Below are 14,426 nucleotides of genomic sequence, written 5' to 3'. Positions count from 1 at the left end.
TATGAAAGAGGTCTATAAAATAATGAGTGGAATGGAATGAGTAAACTTTAATTGGTTGTTTACTCTTTCAAAAAGTACAAAGACCAGGGGACACACAATTAAATTACTGGGTGATACATTTAAAACTAATAAGAGAAAATATTTTTTAATCAACGCATAATTAAGCTTTGGAATTCATTGCCAGAGGATGTGGTGAAAGCTGTTAGTGTAGCTGTGTTTAAAAAAGGTTTGGACATATTCCTGGAGGAAAAGTCCATTAACCATTGTCAAGGTAGAGTTGCAGAAATCCACTGCTTATTCTTGGGATAAGCAGCTTGGACTCTATCTACCCCTTGGGATTCTGCCAAGTATTTGGGACCTGGCTTGGCCACTGTTGGAAACAGGATACTGGGCTTGATGGACCCTTGGTCTGATTCAGTATGGAAAGGCTTACGTTCTTAACTCCAGCCACTCCTAGTCTTTTCCCCAGGGGGCTCTCTGCTGTCAGCAGGGACAGGAGGAGGAGGATGAGGGCTGTGACTGCTATGAGTGATTTGTAGGGCGGGAAAGGAGGTGAATGCTGAAAGGGGAGCAAGAGGAGAGGTGAACGCCTGGGGACAGTGCGATGAGGAGTGAATTTTGGGAGAGGCTAGGATGGAGTAAATAGTGCCATGTGAGGGAGTAAATGTTGGGGAACTGAGGAGGCTATGAGTACTTGGTGAGATGGAATGAAAAGGGGTAAATGGTGGGGAGGTGAGGAGGGAGGTGCATGCTGGGGGGGTGAAGGAAAATGCTGGGGTCAGGTCTGGGGAGGAGAGAAGGTGAGGCTTGGAGAGGGGGGCAGAAAGTGTTGTAGTCCAGAGGGGAAGGGGAGAGTGCTGGGGTTATTGTTTGAGAGGGGAAGACAAGGGTCAGGGTGCCAGGAGGATGGAAAGTGCTGGGGTCATCCCTGGAGGGGAGGAAGGGAAAGAGGGAGTGAGAAAGAGAGAGGAGTCGAGGGCATCAGTAGAGAGAAAGTGGACCTCCCCTTCCCCCATGCTAATCTACTGCAGTCTCTGGGTGACCTGAACTCAGGTGTGTACATGCTAAAGGTCATTGGGGACAGAGAGTAAAGATGGAAGGCCAACACTCTAATGAGTATAATTAAACTTGTCCTTTCAGGATTTATCCTTTGGCCGATGTCAGAAGCTGAGTCTAGTACAGTAACGAGTACAAATAAGGGACCTACAGTTGGCACCGTGACAAGTCCGGATACATTGACAACCCAGACACAGGGCAGCCCAGCAACAGCCCCACAGTCTACGGCGACATCAGCGAAAAATGAAAAAGCAACTTCTTCAGTACCAACCATTTCAACCTCCTTTCAACAGACGGTGGGCACGACCCAAGCCACGCCCGTGCCTGCAGAACCAGCGACGAGCACAAGAGGCAGCAAGGCAAGCAGCCAAGCCTCTTCGCCTACACCAGGGGCCACCCACCTGACCAACACAGCAAGCAGCTCGGAGACCTCCAGCGCTCCTGGTTCCTCCACGGCCTCTCAGGGTGCCAAGACGTCTCCCAGTGATGTCGCACCAACAGCGGCTGGTAGGGCGATTACAGCGCCCACTGATAAACCCACAACAGCGTCAGGAACTTCAACTGGGCGAGATGTCGGCACCCACCCCCAGCGCCTCGACCGGCAAAACCGTGACCACTCTCTCGTCATTGGCCGTACCTACTGTGTTGTCTCCAGCTCCTGGTAAGCAAGCAATGATCATTTTTGTCAGAATTGTGATTGGCAATTTAATTCGTTTCATTTGTCTTCAGCTACTAGTTTGATTTTTGCTTTATGTAACTTACTGTGTACTTTTGTTGTTTTTTGTTTTTTTTGTCTATGTGATTCCTGGTTAGATCCAGAATTTATGTTGCCGGAGAAATCCTGAAATTTCAAGCCTTGAGCTCCTGAAATTGGCTTTTCCTTTGTACTGGAGCAGCAAAATGTTTCTTCCCTGCTTACCTTAGAAATGACGGCAGAAAAGGACCAAATCTGCCCAGCACCTGCCGCTCCGTGCAGGTTTCCCCTCATGCTTAACAGATTCCCGGTCTGTAAAAGGTGGGACCCTTGTTGGGTGCTGTCTGAATCCAATTCTCCATTACTCCTTGCCGTTGATAGCAGAGAGCAATGCTGAGCTGCATCAAAAGTACTAACATTAGAGGGGGGCAGTATTCAGACGCTGGCTGGATTGCAAAGTCAGCCACTGGGAGGGGATATTCAGTAATCCTGCCACACTATTGAATGTAGCCGGCTATCTTAAGGATAACTGGGTAACTTTATCCAGCTCATCGGTACATCTAGAGTTAGCTGGATGAATTATCTACTTAACTTAGCTCCTTCCAGAACGCCCCTACACTATCCGGCAAAAATGTAGCTGTATAAGTGCCTATAATATTCAAAAGTTTGCTATTTAGTTTGGAAAGCACCCAGCTAAGTGCCTCTGAATATGGACCCCCAGAGTGGTTACTTGCCCTGCCTTCAGAGAGACCAGCCCATATTTTGGTTTGAAAAAAGGGTCTTTTTTTCACTGTCCTGCAAAGAAAAGAAAAAAAAAGAAGTCCAATTCGCAGAAGGTCACCGGGGCCGTAAGATGTAGAAACACAGAAAACGACAGCAGTAAGGAGCTTGAAGACCCGTGCAGTCTGCCCATTCCTGGTCTAAGCTGCTTATCCCAGGTCTCCTGAATCCTGTTCTTGTTATGGCCTCCCCCCCATTTTTCTGGGGGTAACTCAGTGGCACTGCTGTGCAGGGCTTGGCTTCTGCTCTTCGAGCCGGCCGGCTCTGGGGGTGACGAACCTCACAGCCCCAGGCGGGAGGGAGTCCCAGCTGTCGGGCGAGAGCACCGCCTACTGGGGGTCGGCCTTAGGACGCCCCGGCTACTGGGCTCCTGATCAGGTTGCGGTTGGTGGCTCCTGGCTGAGGGATGAAAAACAGGTGTGGCGGGGGAGAACATCCCCCCCTTGGTGGCTGTTGAATGAAGGCTGATGGCACTGTGACCCCCCAGTAGAGACCGAGTCCAGTTCAGCCAAACCCCAAAGGAGTAGGAAGAGATTAGCAGACCAAAAACAAGAGAGGCCTCTTTCTCACCATACAAGTCCCAAAATGTTACTCAATATTTGTGTATCCTGCCTCCCAGGGACATGGACCTGGGCTATTTAGGTTCCCTCACTGGCCTTGCCCTGAGACCGAACCCCCTCGCCGCGGCAGGCCTGCCGGCAGTGGTAACGGCCGCCCCTCTCACCCAGTGGCCCAACGTCGAACCCCTGTGAGGCGTCCGAACCCCCCTGGCACAGGAGGGCGGAACCTGAGGTTCTTGGAAAGTTGCTCATCGCTCGCCGAACGATCTCCGGCATTTATTTATTTATTTATTTAATTCTCTTCTGTGCCGCCCTTCGTGACACACGTCCTATCACATCGGTGCACATCGAACATTGGGGAGTTTAACTTAACGATAATCATAGCTAGAGAGCTACTGATAAGAGTTAAGGGAAGTGGTAAGTTACAAAGAACGAGGGTTACAGGAACGTGGAGGCTGGAAGAGAGGAAGGAGAGAGGAACAGTTGAGTTACGGTAAATATATGGAACAACAATAACAGTAAATACATGGATGTAAATATATGCAGGCAGTACCCCGAACGGTGTAAGAGACGGGGGGGGTTAGATTTAAGCTTTGGGCCAAAAAGTGCAAAATGCCACCTGGCCCAGTTCTGCAACAGCCTACGTTGTGGCCCAGGACCCCGCCTCCCGAACAGTTTCAGGGAGGGAAAAGGATTTTGCAGAAAAGCACTGCACTCTCTCCTAAAAGCGCGCCGCCCTGCAGGTGGTAAACCTGAGAACCAGGCCCGGGTCCTGCATTTTCACGGAATCGGTTTCCTTTCCGGACCTTGCTGGACAGAAGAGGCACCAATCCCATCCCCGCATGAGCAAAGCTGAATTTCAGGGTTTTCTACATTTTCATGCCCGCCGGGCGAAAGGGAAAGCTTGAAGCATCCCTTGTATATTTTTTAGTATGGTTTTACTGTTCTGATTGATTTATATTTCTTGATTGTATTGTTTTGAGGAATAGTGATTTTCTGCTTTTCCATTGTTTCTAGTTCAGTTTTTGTCTTCATGTGTGTGTGAGAGAGAGATACAGAGGATGCATGTATGTGTGTGAGAGAAACACAGAGGAAGTGTGTGTGAGAGAGGTACAGAGAAAGAGTGTGTGTGTGTGTGTCTCACACACACACATGCTCCCTCTGTCTCTCACCAAGCATGTATGTGTGTGTATGAGAGAGAGGGAGCATATTTTGTTTGTGTGTGTGTGTGTGTGTGCGTGTGTGTGTGTGTCTCTCACACACACACATGCTCCCTCTGTCTCTCACCAAGCATGTATGTGTGTGTATGAGAGAGAGGGAGCATATTTTGTTTGTGTGTGTGTGTGTGTGTGCATGCATGCAACAGTTTTAGGATGACAGATATGGAGAGCGGGAGATTTGATGTGTCTGCTGTTTTGAAATATTTTATCAATGTTTAGGAAATTTTAAATGTATATATTGGGGAGGGGTGCCAAAGAAGCCTCTGGGTTGGAATATTCACTTGATCCAAGATATAATCATTTTGCTGTTCCACAGTAGAAAGCTTCCTAAGCCCATCCTCATGACCACAAAGCCAGCTGGGTTTTCAGGATAGCCACAATGAGTATGCATGAGACTAATCTCCATTTTATGCATATTCATGAGATAAATCACTGGGACAGGTTTGGGAAGCCCTGCCATAATGCCTAAAGTCGTGTAAGAATTAGAGCTGTGGGATGCACGCCGGCTGCATTACCTCGCTCACAGTTGTGGTGAGCATTATTCAGATTCCTGGTTATTGTGCAGTGAAAATGGCTCGCAGGAAACCCTGTTTTCGTTCTTTCTTGTTTCTGACATCACTAGAAATCGATCAGACATTCTCCCCGCTGTGTGAGTGGAAATGATTACGTGTCTCTTTCTGCAATTCCTCTGTCAGGTGGGGACACGCTAACAACTACATCACTGGAAGGCAGCACGACGGCCACGCAAACCCAAGAGACTCCAACAAGCAGAGGGCACGCAACCTCCCTGACACCGGGAGATTTCAGCCCGGTTCTGACACCCACTGCGGCCGGCAGCGGCTCCACCTCCCAGAGACTGCTCGTCACGGTGCCAGGGACCGGGCCGAGCAAGCCCGACACCGGCAAACCGCCGTTCGCAATCAAGGTAAGCTCAGCAGCAAGGAAGGAAGTTTTTCAAAGCCTGTGAGAACCCCTAGAGGGACTACAAGTCCATGCATGCAACGGGGCAAATTCAGGGCCGGTGCAGACTCCCTCTTAATGCCAGGGGTGGCAAACTCCGGTCCCTGGAGGTTCCACAAACGGGCCAGGTTTTCAGGATAGCCACAATGAATACGCATGAGATAGCTTTTCCACCCCCTAATGGCCTGGCGCCACCCAGTAACACAGCTGGCTCAGCAGCGGTATCTTTACATTGCCCTGCAAGGCACTGGCAGCCGAGCTCAGTGGCCACAGAGTTATGGGGCAAAGCGCGATCCTCGAGCCGCAGGCCATCCAGCTGCAGAATCAGGAATATCAGCAGCCTGACCGCGGGGGAGCTCCACACCGCCCACTGGGAAGCGCGTGCGCACCTCTTATTAGCTTGCGGCCCTGCTGGTGCGGGATCCAGGAAATGCAGGCGCGGTTCCCATGGAGACGCTCCGGCGGGAAGATCTTGACCGCTCTGTTGCCAGAGGCCTGAAGAAGAGCCTGTTTGAATTTTAGGTCCTGGACCCCCGGCCGGCCCGTAAGTTCGGGCAGCGGAGCTCGTTTAGTCCGTAATCAGGGGCTGCAAAAGATGCTCCGATGACGGTAATTAATAATAATTGCTCATGATCAGGAATGAATGGAGGGTTTTTTTTTGTTTTTTTGTAGGGTTGTGTGGAGCCGACGAGAGGCAGCTCTGCCGAATGACCTTTGCATTGGGTGCGGGATGTTCTGTCCCTGAACCTGCGAAGTTGCTAATTTATTGTAACAAAGCAGCATTATACATCATGGTAGCTGCACTTCAAGGCTACGGTGCTGAAAATACGGCTAGCCGCCCCCCCCAACAGCCTGACCAGAGTCTCTCGCTCATCAGAAAGGCTCTGAGTCACAGGCTTAACTATTTACACTAAGTAACGGGATCTGTCTTGTTTGCTTCCTCCCGCTCAAATCACAATCAGGCCCTGCCAGGCTGAGAGGTTGGAAGCCTTCATTCACAGCCATGGGCTCTTGGGGGGGGGTCTTCTCCGCCGGGACTATGAGCGCTGCCTCTGCAGAACTCCCCCCCCCAGCCCGCCCGAGAAGCCAGGGAAGGCCAGGGCCGGGACCTGAACCTGGCCCCTACCGGGATCGACCCTGCCGTGTCCCTTCATTTTTAACCCCCTCCCATCCAGCCCATCCACTGTAACGAGATTCTTCTGCCGAGAGGCACAGATTGTGTGGCTCGCTCTAAAAACCCAGCAGAAATATATTATTGCGCCAGCCGGCAGGCGCCACTGTTGTGCGATGGCTGGGATACCATCTTAGGAGGTGTGAGTGCTGCCTCCCCAGCTGATGTAAAAGAGCTTCCTGAGGAAGGGACCTGCGTGACTTCAGAAGCTCAGGAACCCCTAGCATCTTGAGATTGCTTTCTTGGTCCGATAAAAAAAAGGCATCAGAGCCTGCAGAGAACCTTTACATTGAATAATTAGGTGGAGTCACATTTTTTACTTCACGGTGCCAGGCTGGGCCAGATCAAGGGTCCACCAAACCCAGCATCCCGTCTCTGACAACGGCCGATCCGGGTCATTAGGAAGATTGCAAAGGGTAGATCCAGTTCCACGGCGTTCACTCCCAAGGGTAAGCAGTGATTTTCCCAAATCTCCCAAGTATGTATGAGGTCATGGTCTTTGGACTTTAAACCAAGCTATGCCTGGTTGATTTATTTTCTTTCAAATCCTTGTGTTCTGCTTATGGTGGACCATTTCATCCTAAATGGATTACAGTGTGCTCAGCCCGTAGCTTAAAAACGGCATCAAAAGAGACAAACAACACAATGAACCAATCCAATAAACTAAAAGCCATAAACATAAAACCTAATCTACGATGGCTGCCTGCTTCCCATGTGGTTTTCGTGTAAGGTTTATTATAGCACATATAATGCTTAAATTCGTTTTGGCGTGGAAACTCAACCTTGACCACATCCTCCGGCAACAAATTCCACAGCTTAATTCTGCACTGAGTGAAAAACTACTTTCTCCCATTCGTTTTAAATCCGCCCCCTGTTACTTTCATGAAGTATCTCCCCCCCCCTATTCCTAGTACTGTCTGAGAGAGTAAATAACCGTTCCCTACTTACTGGCTCCACCCCACTCATCATTTTATGAATCTCTATCTTGTCCCCTCTCAGCTGTCTCTCCTCCAAGTTGAAGCGCCCTAACCGGTTTAGCCGTTCTATCCCCTTTATCATTTTTATTGCCCTCCTCGTATCTTTTCTATTTTTGATTTATCATTTTCGAGATGCCGGCGACCAGATCTGCACGCAATCCTCAAGGTCTAGCTGCAGCATGGATCTTTACAGAGGCATTATGATATTCTCCGTTTTTATTCTCCATTCGTTTCTGAATCGTTCCTAACTTTCTACTTGCTGTTTTTCACTGCCGCCTCACACTGAGCTGACTCCAAGATCCTTTTCCTGGCTGGTGACTCCTAACCCAGCATTGTGTACCTATAGTTAGGATTATTCTTCCCTGGGTGCCTCACCTTGCACTTGTCCACATTACATTTCATCTGCCATTCAGGTGCCCTTTTTCCCAGTTTCGCGATATCCTTCTGCAGTTCCTTACAGTCTGCCTGAATATTTTAGTGTCATAAGAACATAAGAAATTGCCATGCTGGGTCAGACCAAGAGTCCAACATCCTGTTTCCAACAGAGGCCAAACCAGGCCACAAGAACCTGGCAATTACCCAAACACTAAGAAGATCCCATGCTACTGATGCAATTAATAGCAATGGCTATTCCCTAAGTGAACGTGATTAATAGCAGATAATGGACTTCTCCTCCAAGAACTTATCCAACCCTTTTTTGAACCCAGCTACACTAACTGCACTAACCACCTCCTCTGGCAACAAATTCCAGAGCTTTATTGTGCATTGAGTGAAAAAGAATTTTCTCCAATTAGTCTTAAATGTGCTACTTGCTAACTTCATGGAATGCCCCCTAGTCCTTCTATTATCTGAAAGTGTAAATAACCGATTCACATCTACTCGTTCAAGACCTCTCATGATCTTAAAGACCTCTATCATATCCCCCCTCCGCCATCTCTTCTCCAAGCTGAACAGCCCTAACCTCTTCAGCCTTTCCTCATAGGGGAGCTGTTCCATCCCCTTTATCATTTTGGTTGCCCTTCTCTGTACCTTCTCCATCACAACTATATCTTTTTTGAGATGCGGTCACCAGAATTTAACACAGTAGTCAAGATGCAGTCTCACCATGGAGCGATACAGAGGCATTATGACATTTTCCGTTTTATTAACCATTCCCTTCCTAATAATTCCTAACATTCTGTTTGCTTTTTTGACTGCTGCAGCACACTGAGCCGACGATTTTAAAGTATTATCCACTATGATGCCTAGATCTTTTTCCTGGGTGGTAGCTCCTAATATGGAACCTAACATCGTGTAATTACAGCAAGGGTTATTTATCTGCAGATTTGATCAGTTTACTCATTGCTCCCATTTCCAGATGATTAATGAGTAAGTTAAACAACACTGGTCCCAGGACAGATTTACCTTTATCCATGGAAAAGCTGCCCATTTAGTCCTACTGTTTGTTTACTGTCTTTTTATCCAGTTACCAGCTCACTGCAGGAAGTCTCCACCTATTCCATGACCACCATTCTCTCATGAGGGCCTTTATCACAGACGCCCTCTGAAAATCCAAGTACATTATGTTGATCAGCCCACTTTTATTCACACCTGCAAATAATTCTTATAGGTTAGCACATAAATGAAGGCTATCTTAGAGGTTAGTAAGGCATGACCTCCCTTTGCCAAATCCATGCTGGCTTTTCCCCATTAAGTCATGTTTATCCACTTTGTTCTTAACAATAGCTTCCACCATTTTACCCAGCACTGACATCAGGCTCACCAGTCGGAGCCCTTTTTGAAAATTGGTGTTACATTTGCTACTCTCCAGTCCTCAGGACTAGAGGCGGACTTGAGTGATGGGTTGCGGATTACCAGTAGCAGGCCTGCAATTTCATATTTGAGTTCCTTTAGCACTCTGGGGGTGAATACCATCAGATTCTGGTGATTTGCTACTATTGAGTTTGTCAGTTTGCTCTAGCACCTCTTTCGGGATTCGCACTGATTTGACTCAGTTCTTCTCAATCATCACCTACGAAGAATGGGTCAGGGTATCTCCCCAGCTTCCTCCTCAGTAAAGACCAAAATAAAGAATTCATTTACTATTTCTGCTACAGCCCTGTCCTCTCTCAGGGGGTCATCGAAGCGTGCAAATGACTCCCTTGCAGGTTTCATGAAAAATGATTAGCTTTGCTTCTTTCCCCAGGTCTCTCTTCAGTTTTCTCTTGGCCTGCTTTATTAATGTTTATATCTAATTTGGCAGTACTTATGTGCCTTCCTATTTTCCATTTTATTTTAAAAGATGCCTTTTGGGCTTTGTTATTCTCTTTCACAGCAGCATTTAGCCATGCTGGTGGATGCTTCTTCTTTTGATCTTTTCTAATTTGTGGAATATATTTTTTCTGGGCTTCCATGAGTCTCCCTGCCATACTCAGGCTCTTAACCCTTACAAATTGCTCCTTTAAGTTTCCGTCTCATCAGTTGCCTTATCTGATCATCGTCTTCTCTTTTTCAAGTTCTGTGATATTGCAGTAGTTTTATTTATTATTTTCCTTCCAGTGATTATCTCGGATTTGATCACTAGTAACGTTTGTTACTGGTGCCTAATTCCTTTGCTCTTTCTTAGGGCATACTGGAGAAAAGTGATGCAAAAACACTAATTAAACTGCCATTCACAGACCGTTTGGGACATCAAAGACATTCCTTAGAGATCAGCTGACAATAGGCCTTATTCAGTAAGGATTTTTTTTCCATAGGCACGGAATGGGAAAAAGGACTTTTTGGATGAGGCCCAGTGATAGCTAATTACTATTACTGGTGTGGCATCGCACCATAACAGCAATGTTTCAGTTTTACAACAGGCGAGGATGCCTTCCAAGAAGACATGCATGCATATATATTTTTCTAAGAAGTTTGAAAAGGTAGCTCTGTTGAGTGTTGCAAGCCGCAAAGCATACAAATAAAAGCCTTTACCTTTTAATGTTAGGATCCCTAGGTATTTTACTCATTTTCTGGTGCTTTCTATAACAGAAATCTCTGAGCAGGAGTGAAAGAGGGGAACAGCTTCCCAGAACCAGGGTTGGATCAGGGGAGATAGATGTAGTGACCCTGGATTCAGTAAGGCCTTTGACATGCAGACAACTTATAAATAAACGGCGCGTCCTTGGTGTGGGCCGGAAAGTGTCTAACTCAGAATGGGCGGTGACAAAGGGGTTATGGGAATTTGGCGCTCACTCCGAGGAGAAGGACATGAGCAGCGGTGGGCCTCGGGGGGTCGCTCCTCGGAGTGGCTCTTTTCAACATCTTCGTGAGTGATATTGTGGAAGGATTGTTGGGGAAAGGGTGTCTTTTTGTCAATGGCATTAAAATCTGCAGCAGAGTAATCACCCGGAAAGGGGCTGGAAAACAGGAGGAGGGAAGTAGCAAAGCTTGAGGAATGGTCCAGGATCTGGCGGCTAAGATTTAATGCATTTGGTCTGCAAAAACCCAAGGGAGCATTATAGTCTAGGGGGTAGAATTCTTCTAAGCACCAAAGAACAGGGGTAAAGCGATAATAAAAGGCAGAACGATGCGTGGCTGCACAGGGAGAGGAATGGTCAGCAGAAAAAGGGAGGTGATATTGCCCCTGTATAGGTCCCTGGTGAGACCTCCCTGGGAATACTCAGTACAAGGCTGGAGACCGCGCCTTCAAAAGGATATAAACAGGATGGAGTCGCTCCAGAGGGAGGCTACTAAAATGGCCAGTGGTCTTCCTTCTAAAGCACTTGGGGACAGACTTAAAGATCTAAACATGTAAACCTTAGAAGACAGGGAAGATATGATAGAGACATGCAGATATCACAAAGGTTTCCATGCACAGGAGGGGGGCCACTTTCAGAGGAAAGGAGGCTCTAGAACGAGGGGATGAGGGTGAAAAGAGGATCGGCTCAGGAATAATATGTTTTTCTTTTTAATTTTGATATATATTCTGCCTTTCAGCCACATCAAAAGTGGATGACATTTGGGTACGGGAGGCATCTCCCTAGCCCCAGAAGGCTACCTTAAGCTTGTACCTGGGGTTACAGAGGGTAAAGTGACTTGCTCAAGGTCACAAGGCGGTTTGCCGAGGGGGTGACGGAGGCATGGAACAGCCTTCCAGTGGAGATGGTGGAGAGAAGGACAGAAAGCATGGGATAAACGCAGAGGCTTTCTAAGGGCCTGGTAGGGATTGAAAGGCTGAACTCTTGGTGTGGACGGGCAGACCACATAGGCCATAATGGTCTTTTTTCTGCCATCATCTTTCCGTGTTTCACGTTTCCGCAATGTGCTGCAGTTTAAAATGTTGGACCGATTGTACCTGACTGCTGAGAAGGACATCTGGAAGAAGCTGAGACATACAGTTTGCTGCTCACAGTGGCAGGAATGACTGCTTCTGCCTGCTTCGATACAGTGCGGTAAAAGAATACCCACTCCTCATTCACAGTGACATAAAGTATCTTTGGTGTCCCTGAGGATGAAATAAAACGGGTCTCTAAAATGATTTAGGAAGCAATTAAAACACTGTGGTGACGCGCATGGTTGGCCAACACAGTCATCATCGATTTTTAGATCCTTCCCAACGTATGCGAAATGGTAACTACGTTCTGTGCGAGCTCCCTTTAAAGTAAGACAATAGGAGAATCTCTGTGAAACAGTATTTTCCCTAAGCATTAACCCAAAAAAAAAAAAATGGTTCCTGCTATGTCGTTGCCCTGGAGCTCTGTTTGAAAGTCCCCGGACCTTCTGAAGCTGGCCAAAGCACAATTTCCGAGGGAGTTTTGCAGTTGGGCACCTGTCTGAGATCTCCAGCGTCAGCCCCCGATGGAGTCATTGCAGGGGGGGCCGCTCAAGGCAATCTGCTGCCTGAGGATGAGATGGCGCCCCCCCTCCCCTCCCCCTCCCAAAGCACGGTGCAGGTTAAATCACCAGGACGGCCCCGGGAAGGGAGGGGGGGAGGAGTGTCCCCTTGGAGTCTGAAATGCCGGCAGAGGTCAGAGTTCCCAGATAAGAATGCCAGTGATAATACGTCTAGGAAGCTGGGAGCCCTTATCATCTGCTTCCCAACCTTAACCAGCATTTGCATCCTGGGAATGTGGGAGATAAGTGAATGGCAAGGGGGGCTGTGCACAGCGCACTCTGTCAGGGCTGGTGCACGGGAATCAGGTGCTTGGCGAACCTTACGAGCCTTCTGCCCATCCCCTCCCCCAGCTCTCCCCATGCACACAGTTAAAGGTTAGGCATTTATATTAACAGATTTTATATGAAAAAAAGACATTCAAAGTGCAGTTTCCTGATGCAAAAATATCACTTACAACAACATGGAGCCTCGGCTGCACTGTCCGTCAGAGCCGAAGGGAGTCACATCCCAGGTAGGGAGGGTAGAGCGAGGGGCGAGAAGAGGCACGAACGCAACAGGAGGTGAGCGGCTGTAAATATCGGGGGTCACTTTTATGCTGAGGTTGACCCGAGGATCTGAATCTTTAACAGGATGCAGCCACCACCGGAGCGGTAAGGCCAGCACCTTTCCATTTGAATCCCTTGGTCACTTTATGATCTACTGTGAAAAAGGAGACGTGTAGAGTAGGTAAATCTTCCCCGGAAGGAACCACCTGGTGACAGAATTCGATGCTGGGGTCAGATACAGTGAGCAGTGGCAATAGCAAGAATTAACGGAGACCAGGGGTCAAGTAGGGTATGTGTGGCAGTAGATGGGGGCATCCGGGCAGATTGGCTGGGCCCCCCGGAGCTCCTTATCTGATGATAATTACAGAGAGCTCTGTTCCTGTCAGAGCAGATGTTATTAAGTTAAGCTTTGTTTGCTGCTGGGACATCCAGACACAATCCGGTTTTCAATATCCCGTGAAGCTGTTCCTACCTCACTGTAGATAAGCAAGGACAGTTTCAGTTTTGAACTAATGAAAGGTCTCTGTAGGCTCTTACTAACTCTATATTTAAATCCATACTCTAATGCAGAGATGCCTCCTACTACTTTAATAAATTTGAAGAGCGTGGGTCCTCCTGCCAGCGCCTCTTGTGTTGCGCTCGGTGGGCCCAGCCGACCACCGCTCTTACCTCCAGCCCGGACTTCATCCAAGCTGCCTCTCGAGGTGTGGCCAGCCCCCCCCAGTGAGACGCGCCCTTCCGCCATGCCTGTTCCCCGGACTAGCACTGGGCTTCCCCGACATCGGGCCATCTCCCCTGGACACAGCAGGAGGCCGCTCCTGGTGGCTGCTCTCATCCTGTGTGGCAGGACGTGGCCAAGACCGTGGGCCCCTGCCTCCCGGCTGCACCAGCCTTAAAGGGCCAGTGGTGGGAAGACCTCGGACGCGCCCCCCCCTGATGACATCATCATCTCAGCCCTATAAAGGACTGAGGCCTCGGCAATAGGTCGACTCCTTGGAGCAGGGCTTTGCCCCTGTCCTGTTCCTGGTTCCTGCTGTGCTCTGTTCCTGATTTCGGGTCCCCGAGTCCTGTGTCCTGTTCCTGGTCTGTGTTTGAGTTCTCGTCTTCCTGGTGGTCAGTCATCCTCCTCGTCTGTCTTCAGCAACTTCTCCCCGCTTGTGTGGTTCCCCATCCTCCAACCTCCTCTTCGTTCCTCGTTTCTCTTCTGGCTTTGGATTGGATATTGTCGCTGCTCGACCTCCTCCTGCCTCTGACCACTGCTTGTTTGACTGAACTCTGCCCGCCTCTGACCGCAGTCTGAACTTGACCTTGATCACCTGCCATCTGCCCTGACCGCTGTTAGGCTCAGATTTCGCTTCTGGCGCTGCACCCTCGTCGGCTCGACGGATCTTCACCTCCAGAGAGGCCTGTGCCTAAGTCCAGCCGGCCCCGGCACCCGAGGGCTGAAGCTAAGGGGCACGAGGGCTGGTATTGGTGAAGCTCCAGCTTGGGCCTCTGTTTCAGCCAGCGCCGCTTGCCGACGGTGGGACCCTACAGGGCTCCTCCCTGCAGGCTGCGCCAACTCCACCTCGGAGCCCATAGTCCACGCCTGCAACGTACCGTGCGAGG

The 14,426-nt window shown here is 48.9% G+C and overlaps 1 protein-coding gene across 1 annotated transcript in view; it reads left to right on the top strand.

Moving 5' to 3' along the window:
- Positions 1–14,426, top strand: part of PODXL (podocalyxin like) — a 98,610-nt gene that overhangs the window by 49,886 nt on the left and 34,298 nt on the right. The window contains exons 2-3 of the mRNA XM_029616200.1: positions 1,141–1,717; positions 5,006–5,235. Of these exons, the coding sequence (XP_029472060.1) occupies positions 1,543–1,717; positions 5,006–5,235 (405 nt within the window). The 5' untranslated portion in view covers positions 1,141–1,542. The remainder of the gene's footprint in view (positions 1–1,140; positions 1,718–5,005; positions 5,236–14,426) is intronic.

The sequence above is a fragment of the Rhinatrema bivittatum genome, chromosome 9 (genome assembly GCF_901001135.1).
Source record: "Rhinatrema bivittatum chromosome 9, aRhiBiv1.1, whole genome shotgun sequence".
NCBI lineage: Eukaryota > Metazoa > Chordata > Amphibia > Gymnophiona > Rhinatrematidae > Rhinatrema > Rhinatrema bivittatum.
Note: the sequence above shows the minus strand (reverse complement) of the source record. Positions and strands in the feature narration are given on the sequence as shown.